This window comes from Polyodon spathula, chromosome 7, assembly GCF_017654505.1.
Source record: "Polyodon spathula isolate WHYD16114869_AA chromosome 7, ASM1765450v1, whole genome shotgun sequence".
In the NCBI taxonomy this organism is placed as follows: domain Eukaryota; kingdom Metazoa; phylum Chordata; class Actinopteri; order Acipenseriformes; family Polyodontidae; genus Polyodon; species Polyodon spathula.
Window position 1 is genome coordinate 14014009 of NC_054540.1, and position 20114 is coordinate 14034122.

General features: G+C 35.3%; 1 protein-coding gene across 2 annotated transcripts; it reads left to right on the forward strand.

The window, feature by feature from the left end:
• Positions 1 to 1819: 1819 nt before the first annotated feature.
• Positions 1820 to 19441, forward strand: LOC121318199 (cyclin-D-binding Myb-like transcription factor 1). 2 transcript variants are annotated; one of them, XM_041254620.1, is made up of 17 exons: positions 1820 to 1905; positions 4563 to 4678; positions 4875 to 4982; positions 5396 to 5490; positions 5593 to 5701; positions 6156 to 6232; positions 7375 to 7532; positions 7911 to 7943; positions 8088 to 8197; positions 8499 to 8727; positions 10541 to 10692; positions 10904 to 11101; positions 11377 to 11462; positions 14890 to 15048; positions 15367 to 15726; positions 17680 to 17824; positions 18057 to 19441. In XM_041254620.1, exons 2-17 carry the CDS (start codon positions 4570 to 4572, stop codon positions 18161 to 18163), a joined length of 2235 nt encoding a protein of 744 aa, XP_041110554.1. In that variant the 5' UTR covers positions 1820 to 1905; positions 4563 to 4569; the 3' UTR covers positions 18164 to 19441. The 2 variants fall into 2 exon arrangements, with proteins under 2 accessions (XP_041110554.1, XP_041110555.1); XM_041254621.1 differs by having other exon boundaries at positions 4878 to 4982.
• The last annotated feature ends 673 nt before the right edge of the window (positions 19442 to 20114 follow it).

Here is a 20114-nt window from a genome sequence, read left to right on the forward strand (position 1 = left end):
GGAGAAACAGTAACAGGAGAGTCCAGCAGCAAAGTATAGCCCCTCAAATGGGATTTCCCTGGATGTATTCCACCTCATCTAACTAAATAACAGTTTTCTTTATAAATCCCAGCTCAGTCAACTACACAGATTTTACTTTGTGAAGCCCCGGTATTAAAGGACCAGATCATGGCAGGCCCCAAATCCCTAGGGCCTGGGCTATAAATAGATTTCGAAAACTGCAAAGGCAGTCAAGTCTCTAAGTAGGGATCTTAGCGCCTCTTTCAAGGTGATAAGGCCTTTAGCCATGAAGTGCATGGAAACAAAATAAAGACACAATGTGCCTTAGTTCTTTTTATAAATATATATATATATATATATATATATATATATATATATATATATATATATATATATATATATATATATATAAACATTACCTTTGTACATTTTAAAAACAAATTATGACTAACACGAACAACTGATACAGAAATAGATATCAATGAAAAATACCTCCTAACAAATATTTCTGAACAGGATTATGAATTTGCATGTGGCATGGGTTGGTGGTATTATCCAATATTCAGCCTATTACTGTACTTTTCATATGAACATATGTGCCAGTCCACAACAATTACGTTGTTGTAATTGTGAAATTACTGTGCTAGGTTTGAAATGACAGGAGCATTGGTGTGCAGAGAATTTTAAAGTGGTGAATCTAACTTTTGTCGCACAAGCTATTTGGGTATACATTCTTTACTTGAGCAAGAGGGAAATAAGGAGACTTCAGAACAGCAATTCAGCTGACATGTCCTTAATTTATGATAGATAATTGACTCATGCAGGGTTGTTTATAATGCAACAAAAATGTGAAATTTAGTGTCTCTCTAGTATGAATTCCATCGCAGTACAAAACTCCACAGAATTATATAATTGATCATTCAAATAGTTATTAAAGCTTAAAATAAAATAAAACAGTATTGATCTTTGGTGTTTGTTAGTTATTAGCTGTTTAGTGTACACCTTATATATATATATATATATATATATATATATATATATATATATATATATATATATATATATATATATATATATTCGTTTCATTCCTGCTTCAGTGGCTCTTAACACCTTGAGGATACTGTACTTTGATTAGGGTGATACAAGGCAAAATGGTAACTGAGGACATGTAAACCATATCATAGCACTCCACATTCACCTCTATGAGCATTCAATAATGAGCCAGCATATACAAGACATCAGGAAATGACGCTGCTGGGAAAGTAAACAAAATTGGAAATAATATAATTTTACAAAGAGGTTGATATCACAGCAAGACCATCTCATGGACTTTATGTAAGGTAACCATATGGCTCAGTGTTCAGTTTGGGATAGTTCGGGCTTTTCAACTCACAACCCAATGCATTCTGGTAAGCATAGTCCCGCTTCTCTTAAAGGCATGAATGGTACCTGAGACAGGTGAAAAGTATCCAAATGCATTGGGTTGTAAGTTGAAAAGCCTAAACTGTCCCACTGAATACAGAGCCATATGGTCACCTTAACTTTATGTGATTTATAGAACAGTATTTGTTACACAGAACACTTTAATTTACAAAGATTTGGTGCAACATAATAAGATATTAGGGTATTTAATTTCTTAACACGTTTTATCTCAGTTTTTCAGTGAAATATATTTAATAATATCAACATGTACTACATGCACAAAAAGCACATATCAGAAACAGTACTTCATTCGAGGGAGAAAAAATTGTAAGACAATCATTTGAATGCAGAACGGAAGTGTCCAAAGAAGAGCTTAGCCGTTCATTTCCTGTACTTTGTGAAGCGGCAGGCTTGTGGTCCTCCATCCTGGTATTTAGAGTCTCCATCCTGGTCTCTCCGAAGTGCCCGGACTTAAAACAGGAAGTAAGTAACCAAATCAAACCTAAAAATTCACCCTCAGCATGGGTGACACGCAGCAATAGTGACCCCGGGGAAATTCAAAACTTTACCGGATTGACATCAACTATGAGATGGAAATACCGACCTACATAAACAGCAGCAACAACAGCTGCACGAATATGGCGTCTAAGGGTTTTTACATTTATAGAAAGAGAAAAAATGGCGACTTTGTCGAATCAGAAAATATTTCCATATTTTTCGTCTTTATACACACACACACACACACACACACACACACACACACATATATATATATATATATATATATATATATATATATATATATATATAATTCGCCCGGTAAGGACATGTAGTAAAATGCGAAAGGTTTGAAAGGTTTGTGGGGGCGGCGACAGTTTTTAAAACTCAACAGTTACAAAAACTAAATATAAAAAGGAAACAACAAATATACTTCTTAAAATTAATGTCTGCAGTTTCTTCCTTTCGGTTTATCAATAGCGGACATTGATCTTATGTTGTGTTGTAATTTATAAGGACATTCTGCGAATAAAAGGCAACGTTTTGCAAAAATCGTGCAATACTGTCTGTATTACGAAAACTAAAAAGCTTCCAGTGTGTAACAAACTTGGACAGTCTAGTATTTACACCTCTGATGTGCAAATTGACTGTTTTTAAACTACTATTAATCGGCAATGATTTTTTCTGGTATTGTTCATAATGAAACCTTAAGGGTAATATATATATATATATATATATATATATATATATATATATATATCCATACAATTAACAGTAACAGCGTTTTGTATTTAGTAGTCAAGGCGATCATTTTCTAAAAGTTTGCATAATCCATAATTCCAGTGTAAAAAAAAAGCAAAAAAACCCTGCTGTACAGTAAGGAAAATAGGCCTACTGTACGGGTATACAAAATATATTATACACAAAATCCAACCAAGTCTTAACAGTGCAATCTACTGGAAATTGTCAGATTAATATAATACATTTTATTACATTTCTAGAAGTGATTACATTCTAATGACCTGGAAGTACTTAACATATATCTGGTAAAACAGCTTTTAAGACACTGTTTACATAGTAGTTGCTTGCAATAAAATGGACACCCAATACTGTGTAACTGTTTATTATTAGATGTGTCTGTTGCTTGTATTTTAATAGTGCCTGGACAAATGTTTTCCAGCAAACATTATTAGCAGACATGTAAAATAAATAAATACATCCATTGTCTACTTTGTTATGTAATTTGTTGTGGTACAGGGTGTAATTTACTTAGTAAGATATCAGTTTAAATTCAAGTATCTTATATTCTGTCAACGATAATGTTATAAATAGCACAATAATAGTATGTTTATGCATTGGCTAAAATGTGAAAAGGCTTGAAACAGCAAGATTAACCCGCCTAAAAACATTAAATAGCAATTACCAAGTCTGCCATAAAGCTGTATTGTGAACATGTACTAGACTTTTTGCCCATTATTTGGTTAAGACCTGTCTTCAAGTGTAGTCAAAGCCAACTTTGATGGGTTAAAAAAATACCTGCCAATAGTTCAATTTGTTATATATTTTGCATTCTCACAACCTGGGAAAATATATTTGATTTTACCTACAGACTTCCTCTAATCATCTATTTTACATTATGTTTCACATGTTGAGCTAAAACAAATTTTTAATGGTTTAGCATTAATCTAGCATGGCACAGGCATTTTGGGTATATCAACCAGGTACACCTTCAGATCTAAGAGGATTTGAGTGTTTAATCAGGAAAGACAAAAACATTACCCCCACCCCTATTCACACGCTATAGATTTTTAATATGGCCATCTGTTAAACATGAACTAATATGGGACCACTTATTTCATTAATACAAATTAAATCTATTTTTGTAACACTTGATTCATATTCTGATTTATATTGCTATGTTGGTTTCCATTTTGCCAAGACTTTGTGGAAAACATTCAGCAATCATATAACCAAGGCACCTCAAACTAATAATGTCGTTCTGAAATCCAGAATATCTAAGCTACTCAAAATCATCATTAGTGCAATTTTTTTCAGAAAGATAAAACACACCCAATAATGTTGCTGAACTAGAAAGAAACATTTCATTTTGGGCTTGCAAGCAGTTGTATGTTTTTTTTTTTTTTTTTTTTTTTTTTTCCATTAAGTAAAAAGCTTTGATAATCTAGTTCAAGTTTGCTCTTAGTCCTTAAAATAAGTCCTCATGATTATCTGTTAAATAGGCAGCAAAATTAGGATGATGCAAAAACAATCCTGATGGACCTGACCTTTTGGATTTGAACTGCCTGTGCAAAATTGCAGTGTAACACCACCCTTCCTGCAAAGTACTGTTTTAGTTTATTAATTAGACAAAGAGAAGGAAAGGTGATGTTTTATTGGACTAACTAAACAATAGTTAATCATAGGCCTTATTGGTCTCTTCTTCAGGTTACAGTAGAAATGAAAGATTGATGTTTACAATCAAATTTATTATTTGGTAGACAAACAGTTCTACATTATGACTAACTCAAAAAGGAAATACTGTAAATTAATGAAATAAAAACTCCCATTTCTAGTTTATTATTATTATTATTATTATTATTATTATTATTATTATTATTATTATTATTATTTGTATTTTTTAGTTTGAGTATGAACACAATTGAGGATGAGTCTGGCACAGTGACTTTGGAAACCGTAAACTCTGTTACATTAACTCAAGACACAGACGGGAACATTATCTTTCACTGCCCTCAAAATGGTAAGAGAATATCTTTAATTACTACAATTACAAGCATCAGAGAACTGGATAAAAATCACTTGTTACAATGTTAATAGAAAACTATCATATAGAAATCTCATAGGATAATGCTGACAAAACTCGAAAACTAATTTGCTGAGACAATTTGTGAGATTCGTAAAACGTAAAACTAATAAAATGGTTGTTTTTCACATAGCAGATACTGAAGAACTGGGGTCGGATGAATGTTTAGACCTGGCTCGCAAGAGACTGCGATTATCGACTGAAGATGACACATCAAGGATTTCTGTTGTCACACTCCCAAGTAAGAAAACACAATGAAAGAACATACTTGCTTTGATATAAAAAAATAACCTTACCTGCTCATCTAAGCATATCACGACTTTATTACAGCACCTTATTTTGACAAGCTAATTCTAATGAATTGTAAAAAAACAACAACATTCAAACAGCTTAATATCAACAATATCCAAATGTCCTTTAAAATGTCTTTACGATAACATGTTTTTTTGTTTTGTTTGTATTTTTTGCTAAAATGTTTTTTAATCAGATCTAATCAAAATAGTTGCTCTGAAGGTTAAATGTTAATACTCAATCTATTTGGGTGTACATCAGTATTTGTCACTGTGCTTTAGTTAAATGCACATTTCTGACAGCAACTGGAGCTTGGGAGTAGGAGAAACACCTGCATTGTCTTTGAAAACCTTTGTTCTTAAGTTTCAGAAAATGATGACAGCTTTGAGGTGACCATGACTGCCACCACGGAGATGACAGAAAGCGAAATCGATGAAGGTGCTGTTGCACAGATTCAGGTAAATGTTAGCATTTTTTTAATTAACTACTCATACATAGATTAAAAAAAAGTACCTTACATCTACAATAATGATTCCGTTTCAATTCATGTTGATGGCCAGATTATCCAGAATGATGGGTCCTTATCTCCAAACACCACTGATGATGTGTCCCCAGTTAGCCAAGCTTGGTTTACAACAAAGGAAGATAAAGATTCCTTAGTGAACAAAGGTAGGAAACATCTTGTGTGTGTGTGTATTTCTCTCTCTCTCTCTCTCTCTCTCTCTCTCTCTATATATATATATATATATATATATATATATATATATATATATACACATACACACACACACAGGTGTTTATGTATGGCTATTTTATTCAAAACTTTTGGGAAATAAAGTATCGTAAGGCTGCTTTAAAAAAAAAAAAAAAAAGTATGTACTACATTTGGCTGCCGAGGATTTCAATCTTGGAGTCCTAATTATTGTTGAATTAGATTGTAAAACTTTTAAACTTTTGTATTCTTTAGACAGGTTGAACTTGCCTTCAAAACTGCCTGTTAATTTAAATAATGGAGGAGTTGTGCACAGATCCAAAGCAGAAACACGCTTTGTAGGTACATAAGCAGAAATTGCATTTATGTTTTCATAAAGTCAACTGCTGTTTTTTTTTTGTTATTTTAAAGGCCACAAGTGGAAACAGGGAATGTGGTCCAAAGAAGAAATAGACATCCTTATGAGCAATATTGATTGTTACTTAAAGGTATGTACTGGTATTAGTGACATTACATTTACCAGAGTAATTGTACAGTAGACACCTCTGATTGAGTAAACTCCCCACCCCAACTGTATGCTATAAGCCACATTTTCAATGTTGTTATAATTATGTATATTATATTTAAGTGTACGTGTATAGATACAACTGCAGTTTGCTATCCGTATTGGATAACAGCAGTACTCTGAACATCACTATAACATACAAGCACTTTCCTGTTTTGAATAGAGTTCACCATGCAAGCCTAGAAATGGATCTTTTCTTCTATGCATTTGCAAAGTAATGGTGCACTATGATTGCTGGGACAAATATTTGAACAAAGTCTGTTTCAAAAGTGTTTGGCACCAAAAATGACCATGTTCATATTCATTCATATAACATAATTTATAAATGAATGTATCAAAAAATGCATAGAAAACCAATGCATGAATGAAGTCTGAGATAAGTAACACACGTTCCTCTCTTTAATAATTTGATGGGGGTACTGGGATTATTTTAGTTAGAAACTAATCTTCTGGGATTATCATACTCTTCCAGCTAATTCAAAATGAAAGAATATTTGCATATTCATAAACATTTTGAAGAATGTTTTAACATGAGAAACCAATGTTTGTCACCACACTAGTTTTGGTAGTGTAAGGTTGTGGTTGAAAGAATACAATAGGGAAGAGTCCAGTTTAAATATATTTAATTATACCCCCTTTTAGTTACAGAACCATAAGCAGTAGGGCTGTATATATAATAACCAGATATCTGCCATTTTCTTGCAGCAAATCTGTAAACTAGTAAATAAGTAGAAAGGGAACACGACAATCTGAACAAGGCAGGAATCCTTGAACTCACATGCGGCGCCATGTGGCTTTCAAGAATCATTACAGCTGTACATGACTGATAAATATCATGTTGTACTGTCAATAATAATAATAATAATAATAATAATCATAATAATTTGAAGTAGTACAGTGAACTGAAGAAAGGAACAATGCAGAATTTAAAAAAGAAAAAAGTTTTGTTTAAACTCTTGGGGGAAAATAGATTGATATTCTTAGGCATCTCAAGACTGTTGAATTGCTGATAAATAATAAACAATTACACATAATATATTTTTTTTTAATATTTTTTTTCTGTAGAATCGTGGGATCCAGGACCCGACAGAGATTATCTTTGAAATGTCTAAGGATGAGAGAAAGGATTTCTACAGGAGTATTGCATGGGGCCTCAACCGCCCCCTGTTTGCTGTTTACAGAAGGGTCCTCCGCATGTATGACAACAGGAACCATGTTGGAAAGTAAGATGAAGGCATTCCTGTAACTCTTGCTACACCATTATCATGTTAAACCATTTGTGTAATTTCTTTATCTGCACTAATCGCTTAATATTAATAGAATTCACTGTTCATGTCTGGACTCCTCCCCTGATTGGTAGAAGTATGTTCTCTTAATGGTTACATTAAGATAGGTAGTGTGAGCTAATTATCCACAAATGGGACATTAAGCTTGCAGAGGTATGATTGGCTAGTTAGTCAAATAGGCAAAAGGCAAGGCAAGTAGAAATAGACAACCAAAAGGTAGAAGTGGATCAGATAAAATAAATACACTTGAAATAAAAAGACGAAAGGGTGGGGTAGGACTTTAAGTAACTAGATATTCTTCCCATTGTTGCATAGGTACACCCCTGAAGAAATTGACAAGCTAAAAGAGTAAGTATTGTGTGTTATCATGATAAGCTCTGCAGAAAGTAACTGCTTACCAGCATGCAAACTGTATTTGCATTAACTTTGTCATTTTTGATGTTGAAATACAGAATTGAAATGAACCAGTTAAATACAGCTTTTTCTTTCTAGACTTCGAGAGAAGCATGGCAATGATTGGGCTACCATTGGTTCAGCATTGGGAAGAAGTGCATCCTCTGTGAAGGACAGGTGCAGACTAATGAAAGATACCTGCAATACAGGTAAAACAAATGCACACATTTATTAATATCAAAAGCCACATCCATTATTAAGTTGTGTTGAAAATGCCCCTTTGTTACAAATAAACATCCCAGTAAAAGGGACATGCAATAAGAAAATAAATGTTATGTAAGAGGAAAATACAAAATGTGTAATTAAACAATGTGTGATAAGAGCATATTGTTTTACCTTGCAAAATAAATCAAATAAAAAATACCATACATACTATATGTAATTTAAGGGTGACAGTCTTGCAGTATTACGTATATTCTGTTGAGGACCTTACTACTGCTCTGGTGCTAGGGAAATGGACAGAAGAAGAGGAGCGGAGGCTAGCTGAGGTGGTGCATGAACTCACGGGTACAGAGCCTGGTCACACAGTCACCCAGGGGGTATCCTGGGCCTCTGTTGCTGAGCTGGTGGGTACCCGCTCTGAGAAGCAGTGCCGATCCAAGTGGCTCAACTACCTCAACTGGAAACAGAGTGGTGGCACAGAGTGGACAAAGGAAGATGACAATAATCTGATCAAAAGGTACAGCACTGTTTTACTTAAAGTTATAATGCCTTTTATGAGATACTGTAGCACAGGAAAGCTCTTTCCAGACTAGTAGGTACGATATGTATCTAATAAGTGCAGATACCAGCGAAGATGGAACATATTTGATAAATACGGTACCTAATAGCCAGGAATTTGCTTTGCTGGTATAGTATTTGAAATATTATTAATATTTGATTAACGGTAACTTAGCAACAGCCAAGGGTTCTGTGGCAGGATGGCTGGCTGGGTGACGTCACCAGACCAGAAAATACACAGACTCTCTTAAGGACTGCAGGGTGAGTCGCCAATGCACTCTTCCTTATTTAAACTAACAAATCAAATATTTAAACAAAATCAAAACACTACACAAAACAAAATGACAGGATGGCCAAAATAAACAAACACAATATTGTTATTATTTTTTATTATTATTTGTTTATTCAGCATATGCCTTTATCCAAGGCAACTTACAGAGACTAGGGTGTGTGCTGTGCATCAGCTGCAGAGTCACTTAAAACAACGTCTCACCCAAAAGGAGGTGCCTTGCTCAGGGTCACACAGTCAGTCAGTGAGTGTGCCTAGATTACAAGCCCTTTTCTTTAATGCACAATACCCACCAAATATCGTGCATGTGTTTTAAATCCTTATCTCCTCTGCGCTCTCTCTCTCTCTCTCTCTCTCTCTCTCTCTCTCTCTCTCTCTCTCTCTCTCTCTCTCATTCTTTCTCCTTTCTTCCACCACCCCTACTGAGTGGCTGATGTGCTCTTTATATATTCATGGCCATCTGCAAATTGCACATGTTCAGCTGGATGGGGAATGTTAACCCCATCCATGCTGCAAAACAACAATAATACCCAGTCACAGGTGTGTACCCCATTACAGGTTTCACTGATGGGTTGGAAGTTTGGAGAAAGAAAGTTTTACGGAAAGATCCTCAAACGAAGTGTTAAACCAATGTTAAAAGAATGAATATATATATATATATATATATATATATATATATATATATATATATATATATATATATATATATATTTATTTTAACGTTAACAATTTGTTAAATATATATATATATATATATATATATATATATATATATATATATATATACACACATGCACACACACAACAATTCTGTTTATATAACAAGGATGTTTAAACCTAAATTAAACAACCGAATTTGGATGATTATTTTCCTTAGATGAAGCTCTGCATGTGCTTAGCGATTGATACAGTGTGATTCGCCAAGTCACTCTGTCGTTAGATTTGAATAAATCACTCAGAACTACCGAATATGAAAACATGTATTCGATGCTGGATATGTCAATGTTTGCTGTATACAGGAATATAGAATATCTGATCCAGACTATTATGTGCAATATTTATATACTAAATTATGTTGGGTATGTTGGACAAGTTAGATAATAGTAATTCTATCCTATTTAAAGTGGAAACACTTGATTAAATTGTAACTTAATCTAAACCAGGAAATTGCTGGAGTTTTTAAGGCTGAAACGCTTACACAGTTTATAATTCAGTGTAACCTAGCAACTGCTAAGTGTTCTAAGGAGAATCCATTGATATAGTTTTTAATTTAGATCATTCTGATAGTGAGCGAGAGCAGTGTTTTTAAAGGAACATTTGTGGTATAGAATTATTGAGGAAGCCATGGGGTAATGTAGGTTTTAGTACCACTTATTCTATTTTTTTGTATTGCCTCAAACATATTGTAATTATAACAGAATTGTTCCACTTCAGAAAAAGTTGCCTGTTTTATGCCTGTTACTGTATTTTGTGTTTTATTCAGAATTGCAGAACTGGGGGTGGATGATGAGAATGATATCAATTGGGACACCATGGCTGGGGGCTGGAGCAGCGTCCGCTCTCCACAGTGGTTAAGAAGTAAATGGTGGACCATCAAAAGACAAGTGACCAACCACAAAGATCTTGCCTTCTCCGGTAAGACACTCTCATTTAATGCATGATGCACATCTTCACCAGCTAACGACTTTCCCAGCCATAGCACAGATGCGGGGAAAAAAAAAACAAACAAAAAAACCCTTTGACAGGCAGTGCCACCTGCACTAAAGAAATGTCTCTCAATACAACAGTGATGCATGTTTTTTTATTTATTTTTTTATTTTTTTGTGACATCCATTCTATTTCCCAGTGCTCCTGAAAGGTCTCCAGGACCTGATGGAAAACCAGTTGCCAGATAATAAGTTTGGGGTGGGACCCAGGACTGGCTGCAGCTCCCCCTCTACCGTTCAACAAGTTCAGATCAGAGTTGCTGGGCTGGAAGAGACCAGCAGTGCCTCTCAAAACCCAATGACAGCCCTGCAGATACCTGTGCAGATCACACATGTCTGTAAGTTCCTTACCTTAGTTTTGAAGGATAATAATGCAAAAGATTACTATATATTTATAATGTTTATTGTAGTTTTAAGTCAGACAATGTTGTATTTCACAACTTAGGCATTTAAAGTACTTTTTTTGTTGTGGGATCAAACTTGCTACTTTTCAAAGTATACATATAGTATAGATAATATTTTAAGTCTCTTTTTTTTTTTTAGTTTGAAAGAGGCATTTTAAATTTAGGACAATTAATTACATCTAATGTTTCCTTTGTCTCTCTATTTGCAGCCTCTAGTGATTCCTCTACTGCTGCCACTGACACAGATACAATAACTCTAAATTCTGGGACACTTCAGACATTTGAAATCCTACCTGTAAGTGTTGCTGTTAACTAACCTAATCGTAGGTGGTTAAATGGAGTTGTGATAACCTGTATGGTTACGATTGGCAGTTACAATGTAGACAGCCCTTACTTTAAATAAGATAGTGATTATGGGTAATCTAATATTATATAGATGATGTTGTTGTTTTATTTATTATTATTGTCTAAGAATAGCTTGTTTTATGTTATTTGAATCATTTGTAAATGAAAATCTTGACATGAATTAAAAAAATTATTTGAGTTAAATAGCTCGCATCATTTGATTTTCAAGCTGAGGTATCCGAAGCATAACACTGTGTAACAGTTTTTTTTTTTTTTCATTCCTGGGTAGTAAATGTTATTTCCTAATTGCTTATGCCTCAAAAGTATAGAAAATGGCTATTATTCCCCACAGACTTTGCTTTTGTGACCAGGACAGTGATATTTTGAAATTTACCTATTTTCCAGAACATTCCAGATAGATTCAGTGCTGAGCAAACTTGGAGTAACTTCTAGAACTTTCTAGAACTTTCCATTAATATAAATAGTAGTATAAATACAGGGGCCTTAAGCCCACCAGTTCAGTTTAGTTCCAGCTGCCTAAGTGGATACATATCTGCATTTTTCTGAGATGGCATCAAGAGGCTGCAAGCATCCGGCAGACGCATTTTGCTATGTCTGCGGACAATTTATCAAGACAAGAGCGAAAAAGTACTCCGTGGAAGCATCTGCTAAGATGTGTGAGGCCTACAAGGCATATTTCGGCATGCCTGTCGGGGATCAAGACAAACCCTGGGCACCTCATTTCACCTGCGAGCACTGCAAAAAAACTCTGGAAGGTAAGATGGACAATTGTTGCTTGGAATTTGATGTTATAAAATTTGTTAAAATTTTTAAAATTGTAAAAGTTTTTAATTTTAAAATGTTTTACAATTTTCAATGTTATTGAAAAGATATATCATATATGAAAAATGTTGTGAGAATCTCTTACACATTAGTCATGGGTGAAATAAATGTATTTTTGTAGGATGGTACAGAGGGGAAAAGAGAGCCATGAAGTTCGCTATCCCAAGAATTTGGCGGGAACCCACTGACCACTCAAGCAACTGCTACTTCTGCATGGTGGACCCTTCCAAACGTCGGACTGGCAAGAATGCACCTGCTATCACGTATCCGGACCTTCCTTCATCCATCGCCCCGGTGCCACACTGCCATGAGCTCCCCGTACCCACTCCTCCGGAGAGAGAGCAGCCGTCTTTAGAAGAGAGCAGCAAGTCAGAGAGCGAGGAAGACGTTGTAGATCCAGATGACAATTTCAGAGGTGGAGCTGAGGAGAGAAACCCATACTACCCCAACCAAAAAGACCTCAATGACTTGATTAGAGATCTTGGTCTCACCAAGTCCAATGCCGAGCTTTTGACATCTAGGCTCAAGCAGTGGAACTTGTTGGATGAAAGTGTGCAAGTCGCAGATCAGAGGAAGCGTCACCAACCTTTTTCCAGCTTCTTCACCCGTCAAGATGGGCTCTGCTTCTGCCACAATGTGACCAGTCTGTTCGAGGCAATCGGAATCGCCTGTAACCAGAATGAGTGGCGCCTCTTCATTGACAGCTCATCCAGGAGCCTCAAAGCCATGCTGCTTCATAATGGTAACAAGTAACCGTCTCATCCCCTGGCTCGCTCGGTGCACCTCAAAGAGGATTACAACAGCATCAGGACCTTGCTGGACGCCTTGAAGTATGATGAGTACGGCTGGGAGGTCATAGGAGACTTAAAAATTGTGGCATTCCTGATGGGTCTCCAAGGCGGTTTTACCAAGTTTCCCTGCTATCTTTGCCTTTGGGACAGCAGGGACACCAAGGCGCACTACCACAGGTGGGACTGGCCACAGCGGACCGAGTTCTCTGTGGGGAGGAACAACGTCAAGTGGGAGCCACTGGTGGACCTCTGGAAGGTGCTGATGCCACCACTGCACATCAAATTGGGCCTTATGAAACAATTTTTCAGAGCTCTAGATAAGGAGTCGGCAGCCTTCAAGTACCTTCAAGACTTCTTCCCTAAGCTGTCTGAGGCAAATGTCAAATACGGTGTCTTCGTCGGACCACAGATAAAGAAGATCCTGGAGTGCAATGAATTCCCCAAGAAGCTCACTAGTAAGGAGAAAGCGGCTTGGAACAGCTTTGTCGCAGTGGTACGGGGCTTCCTGGGCAATCACAAGGCCGAAAACTATGTGGAGCTGGTTGAGACTCTGGTGAAGAACTACGGTACAATGGGCTGTAGGATGTCCCTCAAAGTCCATATCCTTGATGCTCATCTTGGACAGTATAACGAGAACATGATGGGAGACTACATTTGGGGGCTGATTCGTGAAAGTGATTTACAGTATAATCGTAAATCTCAAAAAACTACTCACTTTTAAATCTTTTGTAGTCATTTTTGTATTACTTTAGTATAAATGCATGTTAATTTGGATTCATATGTTGTTTTTTTCTGACTTTATGTGAACGAAAAGACACAAATTCGCCCGTTTTCTCATTGGAAATAGGTAAATTTCAAAATATCACTGTCCTGCTCACAAAAGCAAAGTTTGTGGGGAATAATAGCCATTTTCTATACTTTTGAGGCATAAGCAATTAGGAAATAACACTTACTACCCAGGAACAAAAATTGTGTTACATAGTGTAATCAACTAGTACAGAGAAACATCATCTGTAATTGACAAACCCAGGACTGGAAGACCCAAAAAGCTGTCTAACAAGGATGATCAGTATTTGAAGTTAATATCCTTAAGGAATAGAAAAAAAACAAGTGTTGAATTGACAACAGAACTGGCAGAAGGCACAGGTGTTGTTGTCCATCTATTAACAGTCCAAGGCACCTTTGACCGTTGTTCCATAGTCCAATTTCTGTGTTCTTGTGCATATTGTAGCCTTTTAGTCTTGTTCCCCTTTCTTAACTTGAGGTATTTTAACTGCAATAAATCAGTTAAATCTTGATTTAAAGAGTGACCTTCGTACTGTTGATTTGATGGACAACGACACCTGTGCCTTCTGCCAGTTCTGTTGTCAATTCAACGCTTGTCTTCTTTCTATTCCTTAAGGATATTATCTTCATGTATTGCTCATCCTTGTTAGGCAGCTTTTTGTGTCTTCCAGTCCTGGTTTTGTCAGTTACAGATGATGTTTCTCTGTACTTGTTGATTATGCTTTGGATACCACACCTTGAAAATCAAGTGATGCGAGCTAGTTCACTGAATGTTTTTCCTTTTTTATGCAAGTCAAGGTTGTTATAATAGTAGAAAACACTAGTGGAGGCTTTGAGTGCATCAGAGTAGAAAAATGCATATATATATATATATATATATATATATATATATATATATATATATATATATATATATATATATATATAAATATATATTAAGGGGGGGGGTTCCTTCAGTCATTCCACCTGCAGCCTACGGGAACCCCAGGCACCTATTTCATCCAAACGGGGTCAAACCAAGGTCTTCCTTTAACACTGTCGACTAGTCCAACAGTTACACTGACAGCAGCACCATCACCATCGTCTTCAGATCAGATCATTGTACATGCACTGTCTGTAAGTTACGCTTATTTTATTTTATTTAGTCTGCTGCTATGGCAAAGATCAAGAAGTAGAATTAAACAATACACTCTATCAGTGTTTCAGAACTGTTACTAGTGTGACTTGAAATCCACCCTGTGGTGCTGTTGTACAAAATATATCAGTATAAAAAAATAATGCCAACAAAAACAATCCAGAGCCTATTGCGTAACCTTTTTTTACTTCTAGATTTGTTAAACACCTATGAATAGAATCATGAGACCTGATGATCAACCCCCCTAATAAAATTCAAAATTGTTTGGTAACACACTTTTTTTCTTTTTCTTATCTTAGCCAGATAATTTGCTTAACTCAAGCGACAATGTTACTGTCCAGATGTCCCACCCCAGTGTCATTATCCGTGCTGTAACGACAGACGATATTGGTTCCCCTGGAACCCAGACAGATTTGACTGTGGACCACCCTGACTTGACTGACCCCCAACAAACACTGGAAGTGGATTCCTTCAGCAGTGAAATCCACCAGGACAAGTTAGAGGAAGATCAAGACAGCCCCCCTACAGATTCTGGAAATGGGTCAGAGCTCAGACACGCCAATCAAACAAAATTTCTATATAGCACTACAGCGGAACCAGAGACTGGACTTGGACAGGAAGAAGAAGTGCAAACAGAGCTGACTGCATACACGGATGAGGTATTGGGGAGCTGTGATCACACGTTTATAAAACATACGGAAGAAAAATTACACAGATTCCAGCTGAAGAAGGACTTGTAGTCTGAAACGCCCTGATAATATTATTTCTTTTTATCAATTGTTCACATTTTTATGAACCTACATTACTTTTTTTTTTCTTTTTGATTTTAGGTACACAGCAGTTTTCCTTTTTCAATATATATACATATATATATATACACACACACAGTACCAGTCAAAAGTTTGAGTACACCTGCAGGAAACTAGGTTTTTTTCATAATTGACAATGTTTTATGTCGTATACGTTTCTGTAAATACTTGAAAATGAAAACACATTACAATATACAAACAAAACATAAGGAGTATCAAAGCAATGTTCAAGAAAATTGAAAATTCTCTCTAAATCTCTAAATGGATTAATAACAACCTCACAAACACAAGGCATTTGGTTAACGTGTTTCAGCAGGAAATCACCCGACATGTCTTCCCAGCTGTTCTGCAGCAATTCCCAGAGATGTTGGGCAATTGTGGGTAGCTTTGCTTTGACTCTTCTGTCCAGTTCGTCCCATACAAGTTCTATAGGATCTGGAGACTGGGCAGGCCAGGTCATTAGATTGAGTTGTCCTTCACTTTCCTTCTTCGCCAGATAATTCTTGCACAACTTTGAGGTGTGTTTCTGGTCATTATCTTGCTGAAGAATGCCCAACTAGCCGTAATCCTGATGGAATGGCATGCTTCTGAAGTATGCTATGATAGCCGTGCTGGTTGAGCTTGCCATGGACTTGGTAAAGATCACCAGCTCTGTCATCAGCAAAGCAACCCCAGACCATGACTCCTCCATGCTTGACAGGGGGAACCACACATGCAGAACTCATGCGCTCATCCTCTCTGCATCTTACAAATACTTGGCAGTTGGACCCAAATATTTAAAATTTTGACTTATCGGTCCATAAGACCAACTTCCACTCCTCAAACATCCAGTTTCTGTGTTTTTTGGCATCTGCATCTGTACTTCTAGTAGCATTTAGCTGAGCTTGTATTTCAGGGGCAAGTAATCTCCGGTTTCGCCGACTTGTGACTTGAATGAACTTGTTCTCTGATTCTGAGGTCACCCTTGGGCTGCCTGACCTTGTTTGGTCCTCATGAGTGCCAGTTTCTTCAAATCATTTGATGGTCTTGGCCACAGCAGTTACAGACACTTGCAAAGTTCTTGCGATTTGTCTTAAAGATTGACCTTCATTTCTTAAAGTAATTTTTCTTTGCTTAATTGAGCGTATTTTGCCATTTTCTGCTCCCTTACATTCAGGAATGAAAAAACTTGTGCCTATGCTACCTATATTTATAGTAATCATGGACCCTCACCTGGTAACAATAATTGGTGACAAAAGGTTAATTAGGTAACATGCTAGTTAACTCAGAGAACATCTAACAAAGACACTTTTATACTTAGGCCAGTGTTCTAACACAGTGTTGTACGCATTTCAGACTTTTAACTGACTTGGGCTTCAGACTGAAATCCCCTTGCTTTGGGTGACCATTTCATTGAAATTGACAAGATGTACATTTTCATTTAAAAATAAAATTTTTGAATGCAATTCACTTATATAAGTACATGTATCATATAATGAAATACTAAGTGTTTATAGATTATCATGAAAAACCTGGATTCAAGCAGGTGTACTCAAAATTTTGACTGGTACTATATATATATATATATATATATATATATATATATATATATATATATATATATATATATATATATATATATATATATATATATTTTTACATACATATGTGTGTGTGTGTAAATTTATAAGACAACAGCAAAATAAATTACATTTTACTAAATGGCTCAATATATTTAAGGTAGGAAGGTGGTTAAATGTTCAGCCGTGATGTATTTGGAGGATTATATATGTAGATAAAATATAAAAACAAATATTTTCTTAGGCTCTTGGATCTCCATCTATGGAAGAGCAAGTTGGTGAGTCAACAATAGCAGAAGGAACTGTTCTTACTGTTCCATCCTCCGATGGATTTATGCAGACAACTGATCTCGACAATGACTCTGTCTTACCCTTGACAACACTAACAGGTAATTTGTTACAGATTTTTGAATGTATTCATATTCATATGCAGAAATAAAAAGGCTGTTTTGTTTTTTTCTAGCATACTTTTTATCTGTAGTTAGAGATCAAGAAATAAAGCAGGCTGGTACTAAATGGCGTATTAATTGATTATTACAAATCTATCCTTTATTTCTTTGAATTTAATATTTTATTAAGCACTGGTAAATGCAAATAAGGATTGGGTGTATTTCATTTCAGGTCCTATACTAGAACATCAGGGAGAAGTCTCGGACATTAATTCATCACTTGACAGCCCTGATTCAGTGGACTCAAAGGATATCGAAGGATTTGTTGACTGTCGCTGAATTAAATCACTAGTGTAGCTTAAGATCTGTATTTGATTATATTTAGGTGGTTTCAATAGTTCTTGACCAACCTAGTAATTTAGTGTTAAAAGCTTAGCTTTGTTTTTTGTTTACTCTGGTAATTGGTCGTTGTATGTTGAGCAAAAATTTCAGTCTGCACCCTTTTGGATCACTTTTGTAAGTTTTATAAGTGTAGACCATTACTGGGATCAAAAACAAAATACTAGAGTATGGGCAAAAAAAATCCACTATACGCCTTTTTTCTCAAAGGTTTCATATTTCTTTTTCAATGGAGTATAGAAAAAGAGTATTTAAAATGAATGTAATGGTACCATGTTTTCTCGATATATGTAATTCACTCCAGGTTATGCACATTCATGTCTGTTTTCTAAATTTTATATAATTTAAAAAACAAATACCATGGCTTGGACCCTTTAAATATCCCTCTTGCTTATTTAGAATTGCTGCTTAGGGAGGGCGTTAGCCAGTTCTCACAGCCATCATTTCCGCTGCACAGGCTGTCTTTACTGATGCAGAACAATTTAAGATCATGCATCCCTTAGCACATGATAATGAAGATTTTAAAAAAGCTGATTTTACTAGCATACCACTTCAGGGATAGGTCTTCTTTATTAGAGGATTGGGTATATTTTGAGAATCATTTTAAATTGGAGGAAAAAAAAAAAAAAAACTTAAAAGCAACAGTTATCTAACGATGAAAGACGTATATCTTGTTTCTTCAAAGACTATTTCTACAGTGTCTTATTAAACATTTGTACAGCCATTCTTGTTGCTCTGAGCTCTTCACCAGAAGATTCTGGGTCATGTTGCATCTAAAAGCTATTCAGCAGGTTTGAAGCCTGACTTAGTAATATAGTTATTATTGATAGGAGCTGCTATGTTCATTTATTGCATTATCTGACCAGTTCATGGAGTAAAAATACCTCAGTAATATTAAAAATAGATGATGACATCCCACGTAGCAAAGATGCTGATTACTTCAGTTAGCATTTTATTTTTAAACATACATACTAAGCTTCTTAAAAATGTGAAAGTTACAACAGAATAGGGAAATAATACAGGCTACTAGTATGTGTTGTTTTTTTTTTTCTTTTTGCATTTTGTCAAATGGATTTACTGTTTCGTGTAGGAGCAGTAAATTGATAACAGGAGCAGAAATCAATATTTATTATTATTTGTAAATTACATTTTTTAAACGGAATTCTGATCCAAGTGTTGTTGGAAATACTAGATTAAGTTAACTGTATACAAGTGTTTTTTTTTTCATTTATAAAGAAAAGGTTTGATTAAACAATTTGTTTATGGGTTATATATATATATATCTATATACTATATATATATACTAATATTATATATATATATATATATATATATATATATAGGCAATATATAGATATCGAAAGTACCGTGTCCCTATTGAATATTATGTTTTATCAGGGATCTAAATCTTGCACCAGTCCTATAACTTAGTTACAGGATTTTACTGACAGTCAGCTACATCCAAATGCCCATTTTGAGTCGAGTAGCTCTTTATTTATGAGCAAACTGCCTCATTTTTATGTCTTTAGTGTTTATTTATTAAACAAGACTTTGCAAAACTGAACTCTGTACTTTTTTTTTTTTATCAGCTCATTTGATGTTGTTTTAAAAAAATGTAATGCTTCCCTTTTTATACTGTATGGTACTTTTAATGCAACTTTAAAATTTGTCTTTAGACAACTGTTGCAACCTGCAATTTAGTGAATATGTTAGAAATAACAAAGGTCTATAGGATAAGGATTTTGCCTACAAGGGACAGCCTAAAATGAAATATTTACTAATAACCATCTCAGTGGACTAATCACAATCTCTCTACATAAATGCACTATATACCACCACTTGACCTGTTTGTTGCAATCTGGCTTACGTTTTTGCAGACAGACATGTATAC